General features: G+C 54.1%; 2 protein-coding genes across 3 annotated transcripts in view; one reads left to right on the top strand and one right to left on the bottom strand.

The window, feature by feature from the left end:
* The first annotated feature begins 11525 nt into the window (after positions 1–11525).
* On the top strand, positions 11526–17079 carry HSD11B2 (hydroxysteroid 11-beta dehydrogenase 2). Of its 2 annotated transcripts, none has more exons than XM_081118891.1 (5): positions 11526–11917; positions 15210–15422; positions 15537–15722; positions 15827–15964; positions 16142–17079. In XM_081118891.1, exons 1-5 carry the CDS (start codon positions 11653–11655, stop codon positions 16555–16557), a joined length of 1218 nt encoding a protein of 405 aa, XP_080975017.1. In that variant the 5' UTR covers positions 11526–11652; the 3' UTR covers positions 16558–17079. The 2 variants fall into 2 exon arrangements, with proteins under 2 accessions (XP_080975017.1, XP_080975018.1); XM_081118892.1 differs by having other exon boundaries at positions 15564–15722.
* Positions 17080–17563: 484 nt separating this feature from the next.
* The window catches only part of ATP6V0D1 (ATPase H+ transporting V0 subunit d1), a 38434-nt gene continuing 37637 nt past the window's right edge, over positions 17564–18360 (bottom strand). Inside the window, exons 7-8 of the mRNA XM_081118893.1 lie at positions 18271–18348; positions 17564–18174 (exon numbers count right to left, since the gene is read on the bottom strand). Of these exons, the coding sequence (XP_080975019.1) occupies positions 18013–18174; positions 18271–18348 (240 nt within the window). The 3' untranslated portion in view covers positions 17564–18012. The remainder of the gene's footprint in view (positions 18175–18270; positions 18349–18360) is intronic.

Genomic DNA, 18360 nt, shown 5'->3' on the forward strand with positions numbered 1-18360 from the left:
GCCTCCACTGAGCTCCTCTTACCCAAGTTATTCCAAGGACCAGAATCTCCTACAGCAACAGACAGCCTGAAAAGCATCCTCTGGTCCTGGGTCCTCTCTGGAACTGAGCCATAGCCATTGTCGTATCCACAAGGACTTTCAGGTTTAGGCTCTGCGGGGCCATGCCCGCTTCCCCTCTGGGGCTGACACAGGACAGGCACCAGTGTCCCCTGTTCCAGGGTGTGCGGACTCTCTTGTCTTCCCGCATCTGGGGAACCTCCCTGTGGACTTAGTTTCCCCAAAAGCTCCCTCCTTTCCCTTGGGGACACTCAGAATGGACTCACCTAAGAACTCAGGCTTTCTTTTTATTTTATTTTATAGAGGTGGTGGGGGAGACACTGAAGCTGAATGGTCTTCAGCCCCTTCCCATGGACCCCTACCTAGGTGCCCACTCCAACCTGTCTCCTCCCTCCCCACAAGTAAAACCTGGTCCTCTTTGGATGCTCCCCACAACTGCTGCTTCCTACTCAGGCTTTCTTTTGAAAAAAGGAAGAGCCTTTATCTTTAGCCAGCTGTCGTAGCCATATCTTCAAGGCCCTAAAACGGTAAGCAGCTGGCTGGTTACTTGCTCAAAATGGACTGAATAGAAACATCCTGATCGCTAAAATGTATGTTCACAAGCATACAATAAAAGCAACATAACTCCTTCTCAGTCACAGGCCAGTTGTAAGTCTTGTGCAAGTGACTTTATCTGTCTGATCTATTATTATTATTTTTTTAATCTTTACCCAAGGACATGCTTTTCATTGATTTTAGAGAGAGAGGAACGGAGAGGGAGAGAGAGACGTATCAATGTGAGAGAGAAACATCCATCAGTTGTCTCCCGTATGCACCCCAACCGGGGATCAAACCCGCAACCTGGGCATGTGCCCTGCTGCGAATCAGGAATCGAGAATCGAACCTTCAGTGCATGGGGACGATGCTCCAACCAACTGAGCCACACCGGCCAGGGCTATCTATGATTTAATGTCTTGTTTCTAGAACTGATAAGCTCAAACTTGATGTGAAATAAATATTAATGCCACTCTGGCCTCAGAAATACAAGATGGCTCCTCAACTCTTATCTGGAATAGGAGAACTTAGGGTCAAACGGAGATGGTAACCCAGAAATCAAGGTAGAGAATGAGCCCATGTATGCCCACAGGAGAGGAAGGCCCCAAGAGTCACAGCTGCTCCCAGGCACCTCTCCTGAATGTGCCATGGGTATGTAGATGAAACACATCCCTACATGCCCTCTTTGTCTTTGTCACAAGGACAAAGAGGTCCCCTTGGGCCCCCAAAGGGCACTACCATCTACCCAGGCCTCTCCTAGTCCTTGCCCATCTAACCCCAACAGTTCCCAGGACCAGGCACTCCTCCCTCTGAAGCATGTCCTGTGTTCATTCTTCCCACTCCCCTCCAGCCCAGGCCACCAGCATCCTCCTTACTGACTCTGTAGCAGCCTCCCATCTGGTCTCCCTGACATCAACCTGCCTGCTTGCAGTCAAGGGTGGTAGTCCCACTTTAACAAATTAAGTCCCCAAAATAGCAGCCCCCAAAGATGTCCACATCCTAATCTTTGCAACCTATGAATACATTCCCTTATATGGCAAAAGGGACTTTGCAGGTATGATTAAGGATCTTGAGATGGAAGATTATCCACGTAGGTTCAGTGTGATGACAAGGGCCTTATAAGAGGGAAGCATGAAGGTCAGAGCGGGAGATGTGACGCTGAAAGCAAATGTCTGATAAATACGAATATACTACACTGCTGGCTTTGAAGGTGGAGGAAGACGCCATGAGCTAAGGAATGCAGGGGCCTTGGAAGCTGGAAAAGGCAAGAAAACATATACTCTCCTAGAGCCTCCAGAAGGAACCAGTCTACTAACATCTTGACTTTCGCCCAGTGAACCCATTTCAAACCTCTGACCTCCAGAACTATAAGATAATAAATTTGTGTTGTTTTAAGCCACTAAGTTTGTGGCAGTTTGTTGTAGCAGCAACAGGAAGCTAGTATGGTAGGTTTCAAATAGGGTTAAGTACACATACATGCAACCAATGAAAGCTGTTTCACTTGAAACAAAAATCCAAGTGACAGCTCAGACTCCCTTGATGGGTGTCTGACCGACTCCAGGTCAGGTTGTGTGAGGACTCCCTGAGGCCAAATTTGCTTTTTAAAGGCATAGGCAGTTTGATCGCATTCTTCTGAGTCTGTCACCATCATGTGGTCTCCAATCCAGAACCTGACACTGTCCAGGGCGTCGCCTACTGAGGAAGGCCGCACATTGCCTCCTCCCAGGCAGGCAGATGGCAGAAATCTTCCAACCACGAAAACATCACCTGACCAGTCTTCCATTTGAGATAACGCAGGGTTTTCTTTGCCTTTAGACAAACTGCAACTCCAAAGCATGGCTCCCAAGCCCCGCTCTGCAAGCTGCCATCCGTCTCCTCATCCCTGTGCCCAGAGAGGCTTGTGCAACTCCTGGAACCTGCAGCATTCACTCCCACCCCCAGGCCTTTTCCCACTGGGTTCCTTTTATTTGGAATGTTGTTCCAACTCCTCCCACCCCCTATGTCCAATTTCTTTGAAAATGTGACACATTTTTCTAGCACAGAAGTCAGCCCCTTGAGCAGGACTTGTTCCTGCCCAAAGCTGCTGCCCATGACCTACAAAGCAGGCCTGCCCAGGGTTCACGGGGAGAAAAAGCTCAACTGTGGTCGGGAATGCTTGCGCACACATGTAGATGTGTGAGAAGATTGCAAGCTGGCTTACGTGGCTTCTAGAATGGCCAGAAGACATTCCTGGGTAACCAGGCAAGGCAGCTCATCGTGCCCTGAGCCACAACCAGTAGCCTATCTTTAGAGCCAGTGTGTACTCAGGTTTCCTAGGACCTGTCACTTGTCCCAGGGCCAGTCAGTGGTTACCTTTTTCAATCCCAGTTCTGCCAGTTACCAGATGGGCAAATTCCTTAATCTCACTAAGCCTCAGTTTGCTCCCATGTGAAACAGGGGTAAACAATAACAATAGCTACTCCATAAGGCTGTAGTGAGGCCTGAAAAATGTGGTCATGCCTATAAGCACACCAAGTATTCAGTTGGTAGTAGACAGTCATACATATAATCTAGACCTTATTTGTCTTTTTACCCCAAATGATGCTGTCCATTTCATCAACTAATAGAATTAAATTTCAATGATCAGATTAGCCTAGGTGGGGCGTGGTCAGCCCCAGCTCTTGCACTCTGAATCCACTTCATCTGGGTCACTGTACCCTTTCCAACCAGCTCTGGATGAGTCAGCCCATCCACTTGGCTCATCCCCATGACCACCAGCAGCTCTTGCCCAGCAAGCACCACGGCCTCCTGACTGGTCTTTCTGCTTCCATTGTGGGCTCCTCACACTGTTAGTCTGTCCTTCTCACAGCTTGTAGCTGTCTTCTTTTTTTTTTAAGCCAAACTGATTGCTTTACTTCCTGCTTACAACCCTCAGGGTGACTCCCCCTGCTCCCCCAGGGAGTGGTATTTCTATCTGCCATAAAATTAGAATCAAAACCTCCTGCTCACCACAGCCTCCAAGACCTCCTTTGTCCCGTGGCTCCAGCTGACCTCTGCAGCCCTGTGTGGCTTCCCCTGCAAAGGCTCCCTCCCTATGGGGCCTTTGCATGCGAGGCTCTCACTACCTGGAACATCACTTTCTCCAGGAAAGCTTTCTCTGACCCTCAGAATAGACGAAGCATTGCTGCCATAGCACCATGGGACTCTGCTTTGTTGTTCCTTCTGTCAGTGGCTCCTGGATTGTGTAGTGATCTGATTAGGGGCTGTCCCTCCAGCCAGAGAGACCAGAGGGGGAGGAACAATGTTTTCCTAGCTCACCCTGGCTCCCCTAGCACAGAGCCTGGAACACAGTAAGGAAGGAGGAAAGGACAGAACAAAGGAAAGGATAGTGCTATTTATAGGAGTTCTTTAGTGAGGCCTTTTGTAAAGTAAATACTACTCGTTGAATTATTTTTGGTGTAAAAATGACTTTCCTATATTACCCTCCCTTCGTAGTAAATCTATTTTTTCCATGTCCCTCGTAAAGTTGTTTTTTATTTGCTACACTCAAGACATTTTCCTCCCATTAATTTTTTCTTGTTAAGTGGTTTTTATGACTGCTCTGGGCTTTAAGAAAGAGCTGCCGTTCGGTATTTAGAATATTCTCTCAGCTTCTTTGGTGAGAAGGCCCTGGCAGCTTTCCCACTGTTGACTATAACCAGTGCCACTTGGAACATGGTGTCACCCCTCCAGAACTCTCTGGAATCTAGATAAAACCTATTCTGTATCTCCAGTTGGGAACAAGGTGTTTGGAAACAGTACCTTATGCAACAGAGCTGCTGTGGGGCCGTCCCTTGGAGGCAAATGAAATAAAATCACGGTGTGTGGAAAATGTGTCTGCAGAGTCCTAGGAACCGAAGACTTGAAAGCTTCACTGCCAGTAATTCAGTTTTTTATTTTACGTTTCTTGGAAAACCGAAGGTTTATATTTACCACATGTGTTACCTTAGATGCAGAAAGGGGGGAAAATGGTGTCCTGGACCGGTAAGGATTTCCATGGCAGCCTGGTCAAAGCTGCCCTTTTTGCAACTCACCTCCACCCGCCCTGCACGTGCTCTGGGGGGAAGGGTATTTCCACTCGCCATGGCTCGCTCATTTCTATGGGGAAGGGCACCTGCATGCAGAGTAAATAAATAATTACTTTATTTCAGAAATGCACAGGGCTGAGACACCTGCATTTTTCCTCGAATACTCTAAAGCAAATCATATGCGGGAACTTCTCAGGCCTGCTCCCTGTGGAATTTCCTCTGAGTGTTCATGGCTCAAAACCTTATGTAACCTGACACAATTATCTGAAAAGGCTTGGAATCCAAAAGAGCAGTGCTCTGAGCTAGGAATGAAGGTCAGAGCTGGGAAAGAGTGCTCTCCCCTGCCTGGGGACTGGGTCAGGCTTCACTACGACAATGCCCCGTTCACCGTCCAAAGAAAAAGGTGAAGCCCCTGGCGCTGTGACCAGTGGGTGCACTTGCTTCATCTCTCTGAACAAGGAATCTCTTAATGAGGTGCTCGAGGGACATTACAAAGCCCTCGACCTGGCTGGCGGTTAAAAATATTTTGATAACCACATTGAACAACTGGCCCATTTCGGAGGGGATGACCCCCTCCACTGACTCAAAAATCAACCCACTCTTGAGAGTTTGGGTCTCCTGCCAGCAGTTAGTGCTGCAAATGGCGTATATGTGGGGGGTCTGGAATCCATATTTTCACCCCAAGTGGTCTCTCCAGGTGATTCTGACTCAAGCCCCAGCCCAGGACACAAATTAGGAGATGACCCCCATTCCAGAGAGCCCTGGGGCCTAGAAGCTTCTTTTTTCTCCTCATTTAGTTTTCACTTTTAGAAACCCCAGGCCTGCTCACTATTGGATACCGGCAGCAAGGGACCTCCGAGGGAAAAGGCACCACTCATAGGTGGTTGGCTTTTCAAGGAATTTGCTGGAGAAAATTTTAGGCCAGGCTATGAACAAAAACCTCTTCCATCTGGTTTCAGTTTATTTAAAAAAACAACACACACAGGCCTCCCCACCAGCAATCAGAAAACAGCCACAGCTCCCCCAGGCCTGGTATTAGCCACCAGGGGTGGGGCTGAATTATGTATATGCAAATAAATTAAACCAGTCAGCCAACAGCAACTAATTTTTGTATCTTTTGCAGTTGTTCTGCCAAGAAAAGGCCTGGGGGGTGGGGGTGGGGGTGGGGGGGTGATGGAAGCTGTAAGGAAGCAAGTTTTGGAATTAGTTTGAACCACTTGTATTAATTCTACCGTTGGGAGACATGTTTCTAATTCAGAAGCAAGTGTAAAAAGGTTGATGGTCTTTTGCCTGGGTATTGCCCGCTACACAATGCCAACCTCCTAGGCTGAAGGCCAGGGGGTAGTGCTGCCTCGTGGTTAGGAGCATAGTATCTGGATTGCTGTGCGATGTATAGCATGTCCTTTAACCCCTCTGAGTTTGTTTTCTTATGCATAGGAAGGGGATATGTATCGGAATGGGGTTCCCAGGTGCACAGCCAAGATGGGGTACCTTGGAAAATGGGGAGGCTGTTCAGTTCATGCTCAGGGCATGAGGAGGTGAGTCAGCTATCTCCCAGGCTCCCAGGCCATGTGAGTGATGTGCTAGTACCTGCTGCATGGTGATGATGTGAGGATAGCGTAAGTAACTAAGCATGGGCAAGCTGGACACAGGACCGACATACAGCAAACACAGTAAATATAACAGAGGATTATAAATAGCTCAAAGCCACACAGCAAGATCCAAGGAGGCCGGTGAGTCAGCCAAGCTCTTCCTGCAAGTGTTCCCAGCTGGGGCTTGCCTTTCCCCGGGGCTGGTCCAGAAAACCCGTCAGGACACTTTATCTTAGTGCTTCCGAACTTGAAGGCCTTAATCTCCGAATACCTGCCTTCAATTCTGGAGGTAAAATAAAAATTCATAGGAGGGTGCCAGGCACCTTTCGAAAAAACAAGTGATGCCCCTGCGTCACCAAAGGGTATCACTTGCGTTTTCAAGTAACTGAAAGGTTGGATTTGTAGATGCACAGCCTAGATTGGGTACCTCGAAAAATGGGGAGGGGATTCAGTTCATGCCAGGGCATGAGGATGTGAGTCCGCTGTTCTCAGGCTCCCAGGCCATGTGAGTGATGTTCTAGGAACTGCAGGCATCCAGCTACCTCTGGGCTCAACCCTTGCAGATCCACAAGCACCTTGGGCTCGATTTGTCCAAAATAGACCTCTGCTCTGTCCCTCGTCTGCATGTAGCAATAGGACTCCCAGCCTCCACCAGTCCCCTGTTCCCAAATCCATTTCCTGGCCAACTGGAACAGGAATCTCATTTGCTCAAGACCATCACCAGCTCTCCTTTCCTGCATAATGAAGTCTAAGAGGCCCTGCAAACATGGCCCTGCACGAACACAGTTCTCAAGAGACCAGACTTTCAAGCTGGCTGGTGTGGCACAATGGTTGGAGCATTGGCCCATGCACCAAAAGTCAATATATCCATGTTTCTCTCTCCCTCCCTCCCTCCCTCCCTCCTTCCCTCCCTTTCACTCTCTCTAAAAAAGCAATGGGAAAAAAATATCCTCAGGCCCTAGCCAATTTGGTTCAGTGGTTAGAGCATTGCCCCATAGACTGAAGGGCCCCAGGTTCGATTCCAGCCAAGGGCACATGCCTAGGTTGCAGGCTTGATCCCTGACCCTGGTCTGGGGGTGTGCGGGAGGCAACCAGTCAACGTGTCTCTCTCACATCGATGTTTCTCTCTCTCTCTCCCCCTTCCACTCTCTCTGAAAAGCAATGGAAAAAATATCCTCAGGTGAGGATTAACAACAGCACAAAGAGCCCAGACTTTGGACTCAGAGACACCTGAATCTGAATCATGGGGTTGGTCCAAGATCCAAACTCATGTGTAGCTGAATTTGAGACCTGGAAGCCTCAGTTTCCTTGAATGTAAAACAGTAATAATACTACCTACTACAAAGGGCTAATACGAGGACTTTGCACCCAACCAGGGTCTGGGACAGAGCAAGAGGTTTGGAGGCCAGTGCATGGAATGAGTGAGGGTGATGTGGGGGGAGGGTGGCTGTCAGAACCAGGGTAGATGATGAGCCCATCTTCAGGCATGCTGTGTGCAAGGGGCCTACGGGTATCCCGGGGAAGCATCCAGGGGCAGCTGGACATGTGGGCCTGGAGTCAAGCACGAAGAGGCCTTGGCTGGAAAGGAGTTTGGGAGTTATCAACATGTGAGTAGGAAGATGAGCTCATGCTGAGGGAGGGGTCCCCACAGCCAGAGATTCACCCAAAGAAAAAGAAGCTCTAGAAGGGGAGCCAGAGGAATAGGGGGACACCCACAGGGACACCCAAGGGAGAAAGGGGCTAGGGCATGAGGACTGGCCACAGGTCAGAGGCTTCAGGAAGCCAAGTTAACTGAAAGCAGAGATGTGTCTAGGGTATTTGGGGACTAAAATGGCATTCACTGGTGACCTTTGGTGAGGTCAGGAGGGGAAGTTGACTCCCTCCGAGCTAGACCTGGGGAGGGGAGAGTGGTGATGGTGATTGTAGACAATTTTAGAGAAGTGTGGCTGAGAATGGAAGAGGGGTGTGTGAGAACAATGCTTGAGGAAAGGTATAGAGGACTGAGGTGGAAGAAGTCCTTTACTGTGGTATGTTACCAGTGGAAGAGGCCAGAGCCCTCGTGCATGCTGCTGGGAAGGGGCCAGTGGTTAATGTTTATATCCATGGTGCCCAGCACAGGGCCTAGCACACAGTAGGAGTTCAATAAAAGAATGCTGTCTTTGGGGATGAGATTCAGAACCCAGGTAGAGAGACTGGCCGTTGGGGCCCCTCTGCCATTATGTCAGGAGGGAAGGGTAATGGGGTGCCCCAGTGAGCAGAGTGCAGGGCAAGGCCTCCCTGGGGTTCTGCTGCCTCCTCCAAGCTGGATCACAGAGGGAGGAAGTGGTGCTAAGGAAGTTTTTGACTCCAGGAACCCTGCTATGTAGTCAGGGGACAAAGCCTGAGCTCTTTAAGACTGCCACTTGTCACCCCACACCCAGCACTTGTGTTCCTCCATCCTCAAATCCAGCAGTCACCTTCGCTTTATCCCCTTCACAGCCACCCTCTCCCAAAAGCCAGCAGATGGTGCCAGTGAGCTGCTGGATGCAGCTGGAGCAGACCGGAGCCAGCCCCCCAGCCCCCCACCCACTCCAATGCCCTCCAGAGTCTGGGGCATGCCAAGGGTTTGGCTCACCAGGTTTCTGACCAAGGGGGGGAGCAGGACTAACAATGAAAGAAGGCCTATGGGTTGAGGGCTTAGGGGTGGGGTGGCTCAGGGGCTCTTTTCCCTCTCGTTGCCCTTCATTCCTTTGCCCCTGCCAGGCCCTGCCTTATCTGCTGGGGCTCCTGCCCCCTTCCCTTCTCTTCCCTGGAGGCCCCTGCCAACCCAGACTCCTGGGTCTGGCAGAGGCTGGTTCTCTGCCCCTGGGCAGGCTCAACCTGGCACCAGTCCTCAGACAGGGCTGGGCCAGCCACTCCCAGCCATGACTGCTGTAACCACCTTCATTCTACTTCCAGAAAGAACATCTCCACCTGATGAGGGGGTAAGGGGTCAGCTTACCCCCTGAGGAGGTCACAGGGAGCTGAAGCATAGATCCTGGGAAGGAGGCATGGCCTCCTGGCCTAGGAAGTGGGAGGAAATGTGTCAAGGAGGCATATGTATATAAATGTGGCAGATCACCTAGTTCTACAAGACCCAAAGCACACAAGATTAATAGTTCTGTCCAAGGTGGCAGAGTCCCAGAAGCTGAGCTGGAAACACCCCCTCCCCATCCTATACATTGCAGCAAAAGACAATTCCCTAAAGAAAAAGGTCTTTCTCCCTATTGCAGGCTTCCAATTGAGTCAGGATTTTTCATGGTTCCTTCCTAAGACAGTGTAGGACCCTGTTTCTCAGTCTCTGTTTTCATCTTGCTTTCCCACTTCCACCTCCCTACCTGTCAACTCCTGCTCTTGGCAAAGGCTGGTACTACTTATTATGTGACCTTCACCTTGAAGGCTGCCTGGGATTTCCACCTCACCCTCTCCTCTACACCCTCTCCCCAGCCCCAAAGGGAAGTCTTTAATGGACTGAAGCTGGAGAAACTGCAGCCAGACTCTCAGCAGGGTGACTAGAGCTGGGGGGGGGGGGGGGCGGGGGTCCCACCAATCCAGGGTGTACAACTCAGATCAGGGAACCAGGCCTGTGCCTACCTCTGGGTCTGGGCCATAGAGTCAGGGTAACAGAAGTCTACAGATTTGGAGAAAAAAGGTTTCCCTGAGTTTCCAAAGGATGACCCAGGCCAAAGAAGAAATAGTTACTGGAAACACACACAATACATACGAATATACTTACAGAGTCATGGCACAGGGAGAGACATTCCATATGTGCACAGACAAGCCATGGGGCCCATGGACTTGAGTGAATACAAATACAGGCACACAAGGTCATGTAGCCAAGGTCAGGCACACACCCCCTCTCCAAGCAAGTCCTCACTCCCAAGGCCAGGGCCAGTCTGTCATCTGTACTTATAGGAGAAATAGGTTGGGACACCAGGGTACTCTAGGCAGGAAATGGATCGTCCACCCAAAGCCTGTCCCCTTAGATGGGTCTGGCTCCTAGCCCCCTCACTGAGACTCTCCTGGTCCACCAGGGGGCTATAGCTGGGTGGCAGAAAAGGTTTTGGAGGAGGTATGCCTTGGAACAGGCTGGGCACCTAAAATATAGACTGGGCAACAGAGCTGGGAGGGGTCCAGGACCTACTGCAGAAATGGATGAGACCCTGGGCCAGGCCCAGAAGCCCACAGGAGGCAGGGAGCCCCTCTGCCATGGGCTGCACCTACTGCCCTTAGCATAGGGTCTGGCAGCCAGGTACTGGCACCAGCTCCCAGTGCCTGGCAGAGCCCCGGCATGAATGCCAAGCACAAGGTGCCAGACACGGGGGTGGGCAGGGTGGGGGGCCGCCAGGCCACACACAAACACAAACCTTCATACACACAGGGAGGGAAATGCACCCACACTCACATCGCTTATTTTATCCCCTAGGGAGTCATGGGAACAGGGTAGGCATCACCCTGTCCTAGGGGCTGCCCTAACTGACTCCCCAGGTGTCCCCATTGGCCTGGCTCTTGGAGTCCCTGGGGTAGGAGGATGGGCTGGAGGTAATGGGAAACCTACTGGCTCCCTGTGACTCCCACGAGCACCCACAAACACATAAACTTGTGTGGCAGGAGGAGGGGGGGGGGCGCTGGAAAGGGGAAGACAGAGCAAGGACTCCCAAGAACCGGGGTGGTCATCGAGCTTCCCCCAGCCCCCGCCCCCAGCCGGTTTTGCGGCCCGGGGCCGCCTAGGTGTGAGCGCGCGTCAGGGCGTGTGTGCCATGGCCCCGCGGCCGCGCACCGCGTGGGAGTGCGGCGCGTGTGCCGGCGGCGCAGGCAGCGGCGGCCGGGTAGGGCTTGCTGGTTCCGCGCGGCGTGCCGGCCCGGCGGCAGCGGCTGCTGCCAGTGCCCGGCGCTTGGAAAGCAGGTTGTGCGTGTCCTCAGGTGTCCCAAGCAAGTGTGAGCTGGCTGTGTTCACCTGGGAGCGGCGGTTCAGAGGCCGGGGAGCGCGTGTGGGGGCGCAGAGGTGAGCGGGTGAGAAGCACGAGGGCTACTAGACGGACCGGCCCTCTCCCAGGCTCGGCCCGCGGCCAGGCGTCTCCTCCTCCCGCAGCAACTTTGGGGACTTCTGTTCCGGCTTCTTCGAAAGCAGTTCTGGCTGCGGGGGCGGGGCGGAGGCGGGGGCACCTGCCGGGCGCGGGGTGCCAGGAGAGATGCCACGCCCCCTCCCCGCCTCCGCTCCGCCTTCTCCCCGCCCCTGGGGCTCTTTATAAGCTCGGTCCGAGGGCGAACCGAGAAAGCGAGTATCCCTCCAACCCCTGGCCGGTTTTCTGGTGCACCCCGCGCCCCTGGTCCTGGCCCCGAGTTCCTCCCCACCACCCCCAGCCCAGCCACCGCCCCGGCCCGCCCCAGCCCGGCCCGCAGCCATGGACCGCTGGCCTTGGCCGTCGGGCGGCGCCTGGCTGCTAGTGGCTGCCCGTGCGCTGCTGCAGCTACTGCGCGCAGACCTGCGTCTGGGCCGCCCGCTGTTGGCGGCGCTGGCGCTGTTGGCCGCGCTCGACTGGCTGTGCCAGCGCCTGCTGCCCCCGCTGGCTGCACTCGCTGTGCTGGCCGCCGCCGGCTGGATCGCGTTGTCCTGCCTGGCGCGCCCGCCACGCCTGCCGGTGGCCACTCGCGCGGTGCTCATCACCGGTGAGTGCGCGGGGCGCGGAGCGCGGGGATCCCAGGCTCTAGGGCGGGACTGGACACCCAGAGGGCTCCTGTGGGCACGCCAAGGCAAGGAGGGCCCCCGAGCGTTGGAGTAGGAGAGTCCCCCTCCCCTGAGTGCAGGGAGCAAACCAAGTAGGAAGACTCCCCAAGTCTGGGTTAACTACCTGCCGCTACCGGGAGTGTTGGAGGGAAAATGAGGCAGGGAGTGGACAGGTGCACAGGGGAAACTGGTGGCTGAGATAGAGTCTCCTGGAGTTTGAGGTTTATGCTGTGCCCCTCCCCAAGAGAGCAATCTCTGAGGAATTTAATAGGATGGTCACCCCTTGAACTCTGCCTGACATCCCCACATGGGATGCCCCATCTTTTCCCTGGGGCCAGAGAAAGGCGCTTAGACCGGCAGTTGGGACCCGTACCACCCAATTGGCTGGGGTCCTTGGATTCCAGAAAAGTTTGAGGTCACCAATGGAAGCAACTGGGTATTCAGCTGACCACCTCAAACTGCTGAGGGAGAGTCCAGAGTCTGCACCTCAACCCCCATTCCTCCTGGTCCTTTGTGCCCAGAAAAGAGGCCTTAGAGAGTTGGGCTCAGGTGCCTCTGGCCGCCTGGCTGAGCTCCCTTTGTCTGGAGCAGGGAATAAATCTGTCACCAGATCGAGGGAAGGGAAAGGGGGGCTGAGGCCCAGCCGGAAGTGGGGAGGGGGAGAAAGGCCAGGGGGCACTGGCTCCATTATATTGGGGGAGGGCAGCCTAGTCTCTCCCCCAACTCCCTTGGATTTGGACAGGTGCTCAGGGCTCTGCCTTCACATTGGACTTGAGCTGGGGGTAGCGACCAGACTGTCTTCTCAGATCTCTCAGTCCAGTAGGGGGCCCTGCATGATCAGACGGAGCTTGGAGAACTTCTCAGAGGAGGCCATCCTTGAGCAGGGCCTCAGAGGGTGGGTGGAGATAGGTGGAGAATGGAAGGTGTTTTGTTGAGACAAAGGGTGTGGAACAAAGGCTTGAGGCAGGAATGAGCTTGGTCTGAATAGGGGACAATCACTAATCAGTCTAGCTGCTGGGGAGTGGTGGGATGTGAGATGGGTTGTTTCCTCAGGCGGGGCCTTGAATGCCGAGCAAGAAGCCAAACTGGCAAGGTAAGGGTGGCGTGAGGACTTTGGGCTTCAAGCAAAGAGAGTGGAGATAGAGCAGGACTCAAGCTGGATGAGAGAGACCTGAGTTCTGGGTGCAGTGTGAAGCCTCAGGGGACTCCAGTTTTGGGGGGTTGAGGAAGATGACAGACCCTCCTGGTATGAAGTAGGGACTAGACTGTGATCTGCCCCCAGAGATGGGGCAGCTCCTCTCCTGCCTTCTAATTTTTGAGCTGCCTCAACAGGAGCCAGGCCATCCACAAGTGTCTTTCCTGAGATGTCACCTCAGGCTTTGGTGCTGTTTACTTCCACCCTTGAGCCCGAGAGGGATGTGTGAGGAGGGATGCCTTCTGTGACTTGGGCTCCTCATCTCTGGTGGCAAAGCCCCATGATGGGGGAGGGGAGGAGGGCTTCCCAACCCACCCCATCTAAGCATTAGATATAAGCCTCCATTTCCCAATGGCCAAAAACTCTGGAGGTCCCTCCACCTGACTGAGACAAGTAGGTGACCAGGCACTGCCCCACCTGCCAGAGCTGCCACCTACCCCTCCCTGAGAATGCCCCTGAGAACCACGGGCCAAGGCTACTTGAGAAGCTTAGCCCTCGGGGCAGGGTTTGGGCTGTGTGGATGGGTGCCTTATGTGCCTATCTGTGCACTGATGGGTGGCAGGGGTCTCATGGGAGTTAGCCAGTGTGTTGTTCACAGCTCACTGCACGTAGGTTGGAGGTATGTACAGGTATGTGTGTGCAGGTGGATAAGAGGGGGTGCAAGGTGTTGTTAACTGTGCTGGGACAGCAGAGGTAAGGTTCTGGGAGGCCCAGTTTCCTTGTGAAAGGCTGTCTGCTCTGGGGTGGGGGTGGGAGGCGCTTAGGCAAGTAGACACACACATGTGCTCATTCCCCTGCCCCAGCTAGACTTGCCCAGGAAGGACCCCCCAGCCTGGGCTGGCTGGCAGGCCCCCAGCCACACAAAGCCCAGTTCAAAGCCCCCTGCCCAGCTGTGTTGTCTGCCTCACTGCAGGGAGCGGGTACAGAGCCGTCCAGGAGTGGGAAAGCAGAGCAGCTTTGCAGCTTCTGCTCAGAAGGAAGGCCAGTGAGGGAGGAGGTTCTGCCACAGAACCAAGATGGGAATGGGAACAATTAAGGAGGCAGGGGCTTATTGGACCCCCGCTCTGGCTCTGCCTGGTAGTTCCTCTCTACATACCAAGGACAGGAAGTTAAGCCTTCAAGAGTGGTAACTGACCTCAGGTCACACTTGGTGGGTGTGGGGATTAAAATGCAGGTCTGTTCTCTTCTCCATCCATCATTGTCCCTGTCCTGGGGGCAAGTGGTCTGGATCTCAGAGAATGCCCCGCTGTTGCCACTGATTAAAATTCCAAGGGTGGGGGTCAGGGGTGAGTTGGGGATGGGCCTCTGGCTTGCCTAGAGCCTGGAACAATGGTAGGGGGTGTTGAGGTTGGGAAGGCAGGTCAGTTCAGGTTGGGCAGGGACTGGAGGAAGGGAGCAGAGGGCTTGGGCTTCATCCCACACACTGTGGGAGACTTGGGAAAGTTTTCACAGCAGTTATATTGTCGTTTTTGGAAAGATCCCTCTTGCTGCTTAGGTAGAGAATAGATATAAGGGATTAAGATGGGACAGGACTAAAGAGGGGGCTGCTTCAGTGTCCAGGTAGGAGGAAGAAGCCTGGGCAAGGGCAGCAAGGAGGGGAGGCTGTGCAGTAATACCGAGCATTTGAGCGGAACCTCAATATCAAGCAAGCAGAAGGACATGAAGACTGGGACTAGGTCTCAGACTGACCTGGGATAGTGTTCTGACCTTACTCCTTGCTGGCCAAGTGACTTTGGGAAGCAACTTAGCATTACTAGGTCTCAGTTTCCTCATCTGTAAAGTGGGGCTCATAAGCCATGTTTGATGGGGTTCCTATGGGGAGTCAGGGAGATAACAGCTGTGAAAGAGTTGATGCTCAGATGCTCAGCCAGGGGGCACAGCCTGCTAAAGATGGGCCTAGGAAAGGAGGGAGGGCTGCTGAGTGCTGGTAGGTTGGGTGTCCAGGGGCCTAGATCCCATCTGGACCCCAGTGATCCTGGGGCTGTCTCAAGCTGGATTAGGACACAGTGAGAGTTCACTGGCTGCCTTGCCTTGGCCAGGCTGTGACTCTGGTTTTGGCAAGGAGGCGGCCAAGAAACTAGATGCCATGGGCTTCATGGTGCTGGCCACTGTGTTGGACTTGGATAGCCCCGGCGCCCTAGAGCTGCGTGCCTGCTGTTCCCCTCACCTAAGGCTGCTGCAGATGGACCTGACCAAGCCAGCTGACATTAGCCGTGCCCTCGAGTTCACCAAGGCCCATACCACCAGCACAGGTCAGTGGGCACAGCTCCTCCAGGAGAGATGTGGCTGGGTGGGTGTGAAGGGGCAGGGATGTGGGTTTGCTGCTGGGCTGACCCACAGCTTCCCTCCCTGCTCCATGCCCTCAGGTTTATGGGGACTGGTCAACAATGCAGGCTTCAATGATGTAGTGGCGGATGCGGAGCTGTCTCCAGTAGCCACGTTCCGCAGCTGCATGGAGGTGAATTTCTTTGGCACACTGCAGCTGACCAAGGGACTCTTGCCACTTTTGCGCCGTTCCAGGGGCCGCATTGTGACCCTTGGCAGCCCAGCAGGTGAGTGCATTCCCACGCCGCAGCAGAAAGGGAGCCCCTTGATGGGAAAGGATGCTGGAGTCCCTGGCCCAGGCTGAGCTGTCCTACCCTCAATCCATCCCTAGGAGACATGCCATATCCATGCTTGGGGGCCTATGGGACTTCCAAAGCAGCTGTGATGCTGCTCATGGACACCTTCGGCTGTGAACTTCTGCCTTGGGGGGTCAAGGTCAGCGTCATTCAGCCTGGCTGCTTCAAGACAGGTAAAGGTCAGGGTTGGGGGATAGGTTAATGCCTGGGGCTGGAAAAGGTTTGGGCATGGTCTTATCTGGGGGCGGGGACAGGCCTGAAGAATGGGTGTGGCTTTGGCAGGAGGCGGGTCACTGGTGAGTTGGCTTCCCTAGCTGACTCCACGCTGATCTTACCACTTTTCTCCCCAGAGTCAGTGAAAAATGTGGGCAACTGGGAGCAGCGCAAACAACTGCTGCTGACCAGCCTGCCCCAAGAGCTGATGCAGGCCTACGGGGAGGACTACATCGAGCACATGCACGGGCAGTTCCTGCATTCGCTGAGCCTGGCTCTGCCAGACCTTAGCCCGGTTGTAGATGCCATCATCGATGCACTGCTGGCAGCTCAGCCGCAACGCCGCTATTACCCCGGCCGTGGCATGGGACTCATGTACTTCATCCACTACTACCTGCCCGAGGGCCTGCGGCGCCGCTTCCTGCAAACCTTCTTCATCAGCCCCTGTCTGCCCAGAGCACTGAGGCCTGGCAAGCCTGGCCCTACCCCCACTGAGGATGCAGCCCAAGACCCACACCCAAACCCAGGTCCTTCCCCCACAGTGGCCCAATGAGCAGTGTGCATATATGGCCTAGCTGTCCCATCAGAGAAGATCCCATGAGCTCTTGGCCCTCCCCTGGGCATTGTGACCCCAGCATCTGGCCTAAAGGACCCCAGCCCCACCCACTGCGGATGCCCCAGGTCAGGCCTAATGAGGTTAAGGCTTCCCAGTGAACCTCTGGGCCTCTCTACTGCTTCAGACCTTTGAACAGACCCTCCAGGGCACAAGGCTCCGCCCTCCAGCTTGGAGAACCCAGCTGGATGGGGAGTTCAGTGCAAGGTATAGCAGGTTCCCACAGTCAGTGCCTCTGCAAACTAAGAAGTGACAGGGTAAGTTGGGGACCTCCTCAGGTTATTTCTCAGCACTAGTGCCTCAGTGCTGCGATTCAAAGGGTAAATCCCAACTGTTCTTGACTGGCTCAAGAATTAGGACCCTGACCACCCACCCCAAGCCCCCAAGCCACAGAGAGGCTGCACACCCTACTTGCCTGATTGCCATTTTTTAAATAAAGATAAATTTTTATTTCTCCTAGAATGGGGCAGACACTGTGTTTGCAGGGGGTGATAGGCTGTGGCTGTGTGACATACTGGGAACTGCCTGGGGAACCTCTGAGGCTCAGCATGGGGGGCGAGGCTCTGGGTATAGACTGGTTCACACCTACCCTCTTCATTGACCTTGGGCAGGTCATTTATCGGTAAGTTTGGATTTCCTCATAGTGAAATGGGGGTGATAACCTGGGCCTGGGGAATGGTGAAGCTCAATGAAGCAAATAGGGAGGCCTGGAGGCTCTCCAGGGCCAGGACCCAAGCTTCCAACAGAGGAAAGAGCTATCCTCCAGTGACTTCCCTGCCCTGAGGAATCTGGCTGCTCAGGAGAGGGCCAGCCTGGGACTGCTGACTGAGACTGACTGAGGGAGATAGAAGGCTTAGGAAGGCGGGGGTGGGCTCAGTAAGGGTGCACCCAAGGGAAGCTGGGGGTCTGGGAAAGGAACTAGGGCCCAAAGGAGAGAGCAGACAGCAGGGTTTAGACAGGGCAGTTTATTGTTCAAAGGGGCAGAGCTGAGGGAGAGGGATGCTCAGCTGCTTCCCCCATGCCCCAAGGACACACACACACTGTTTCCCCTAGGCCATGGCTCTGGGGGTGACCCACAGAAGGGAGAGGAGGCTCACGCTGCCCCCAGGGGTTCTCAGGTTAGGGAAGGGCACAAAAGTGACCACATGCTTCTTAGACATGTTGGTGGCTGTAAACAGGGCTGAGGGGGTCTCCTTGATCTGGAGGGGGACTTGGTCTATCCTTGGTGGGGGAGCAGGTACCCAGCCCCTTTTCAGGCCAAAGAGCAGTCTCAGAAGATCAGAGAAGCTAGGCAGCCTCTAGGACAATGTGCTACCCCCAGGGCAGGCAGGTAAGCTGTGGCCTTGGTCACAGCACACAGACACACACTCTTGTGGGGAGCCTTGGGCCAGAGCGCTAGAAGATGGGGATGTAGTTGTCAATCTTGGCGCGGTGGCGCTGGGCAATGCACTCAGCAATCCATACAATGTTGCGACACTCCTGTTCCTTGAGCTTCACATAGGCATAGAAGACACCAAAGTGGAACTGGTTCAGGAAGGCCAACTTGTTCAGTTTCACCTATGGAACAGAGGCAGGCATGGTGTGCAGGTGGCCATGACCACAGGGTCAGGCCTGAGCCACCACCCCTCCCTGACAGGCAGGCCCAGCACCCACCTCATGTTCAAAGAATCTGTCCTCCAGGGTCTTGTCTCCAGGGTTGCTGCCTGCACCCTCAAAAAGCAGCTTGTACTCCTGGCCCAGGGG

Source organism: Miniopterus schreibersii (assembly GCF_964146895.1).
Source record: "Miniopterus schreibersii genome assembly, chromosome: 18".
Taxonomy (NCBI): domain Eukaryota; kingdom Metazoa; phylum Chordata; class Mammalia; order Chiroptera; family Miniopteridae; genus Miniopterus; species Miniopterus schreibersii.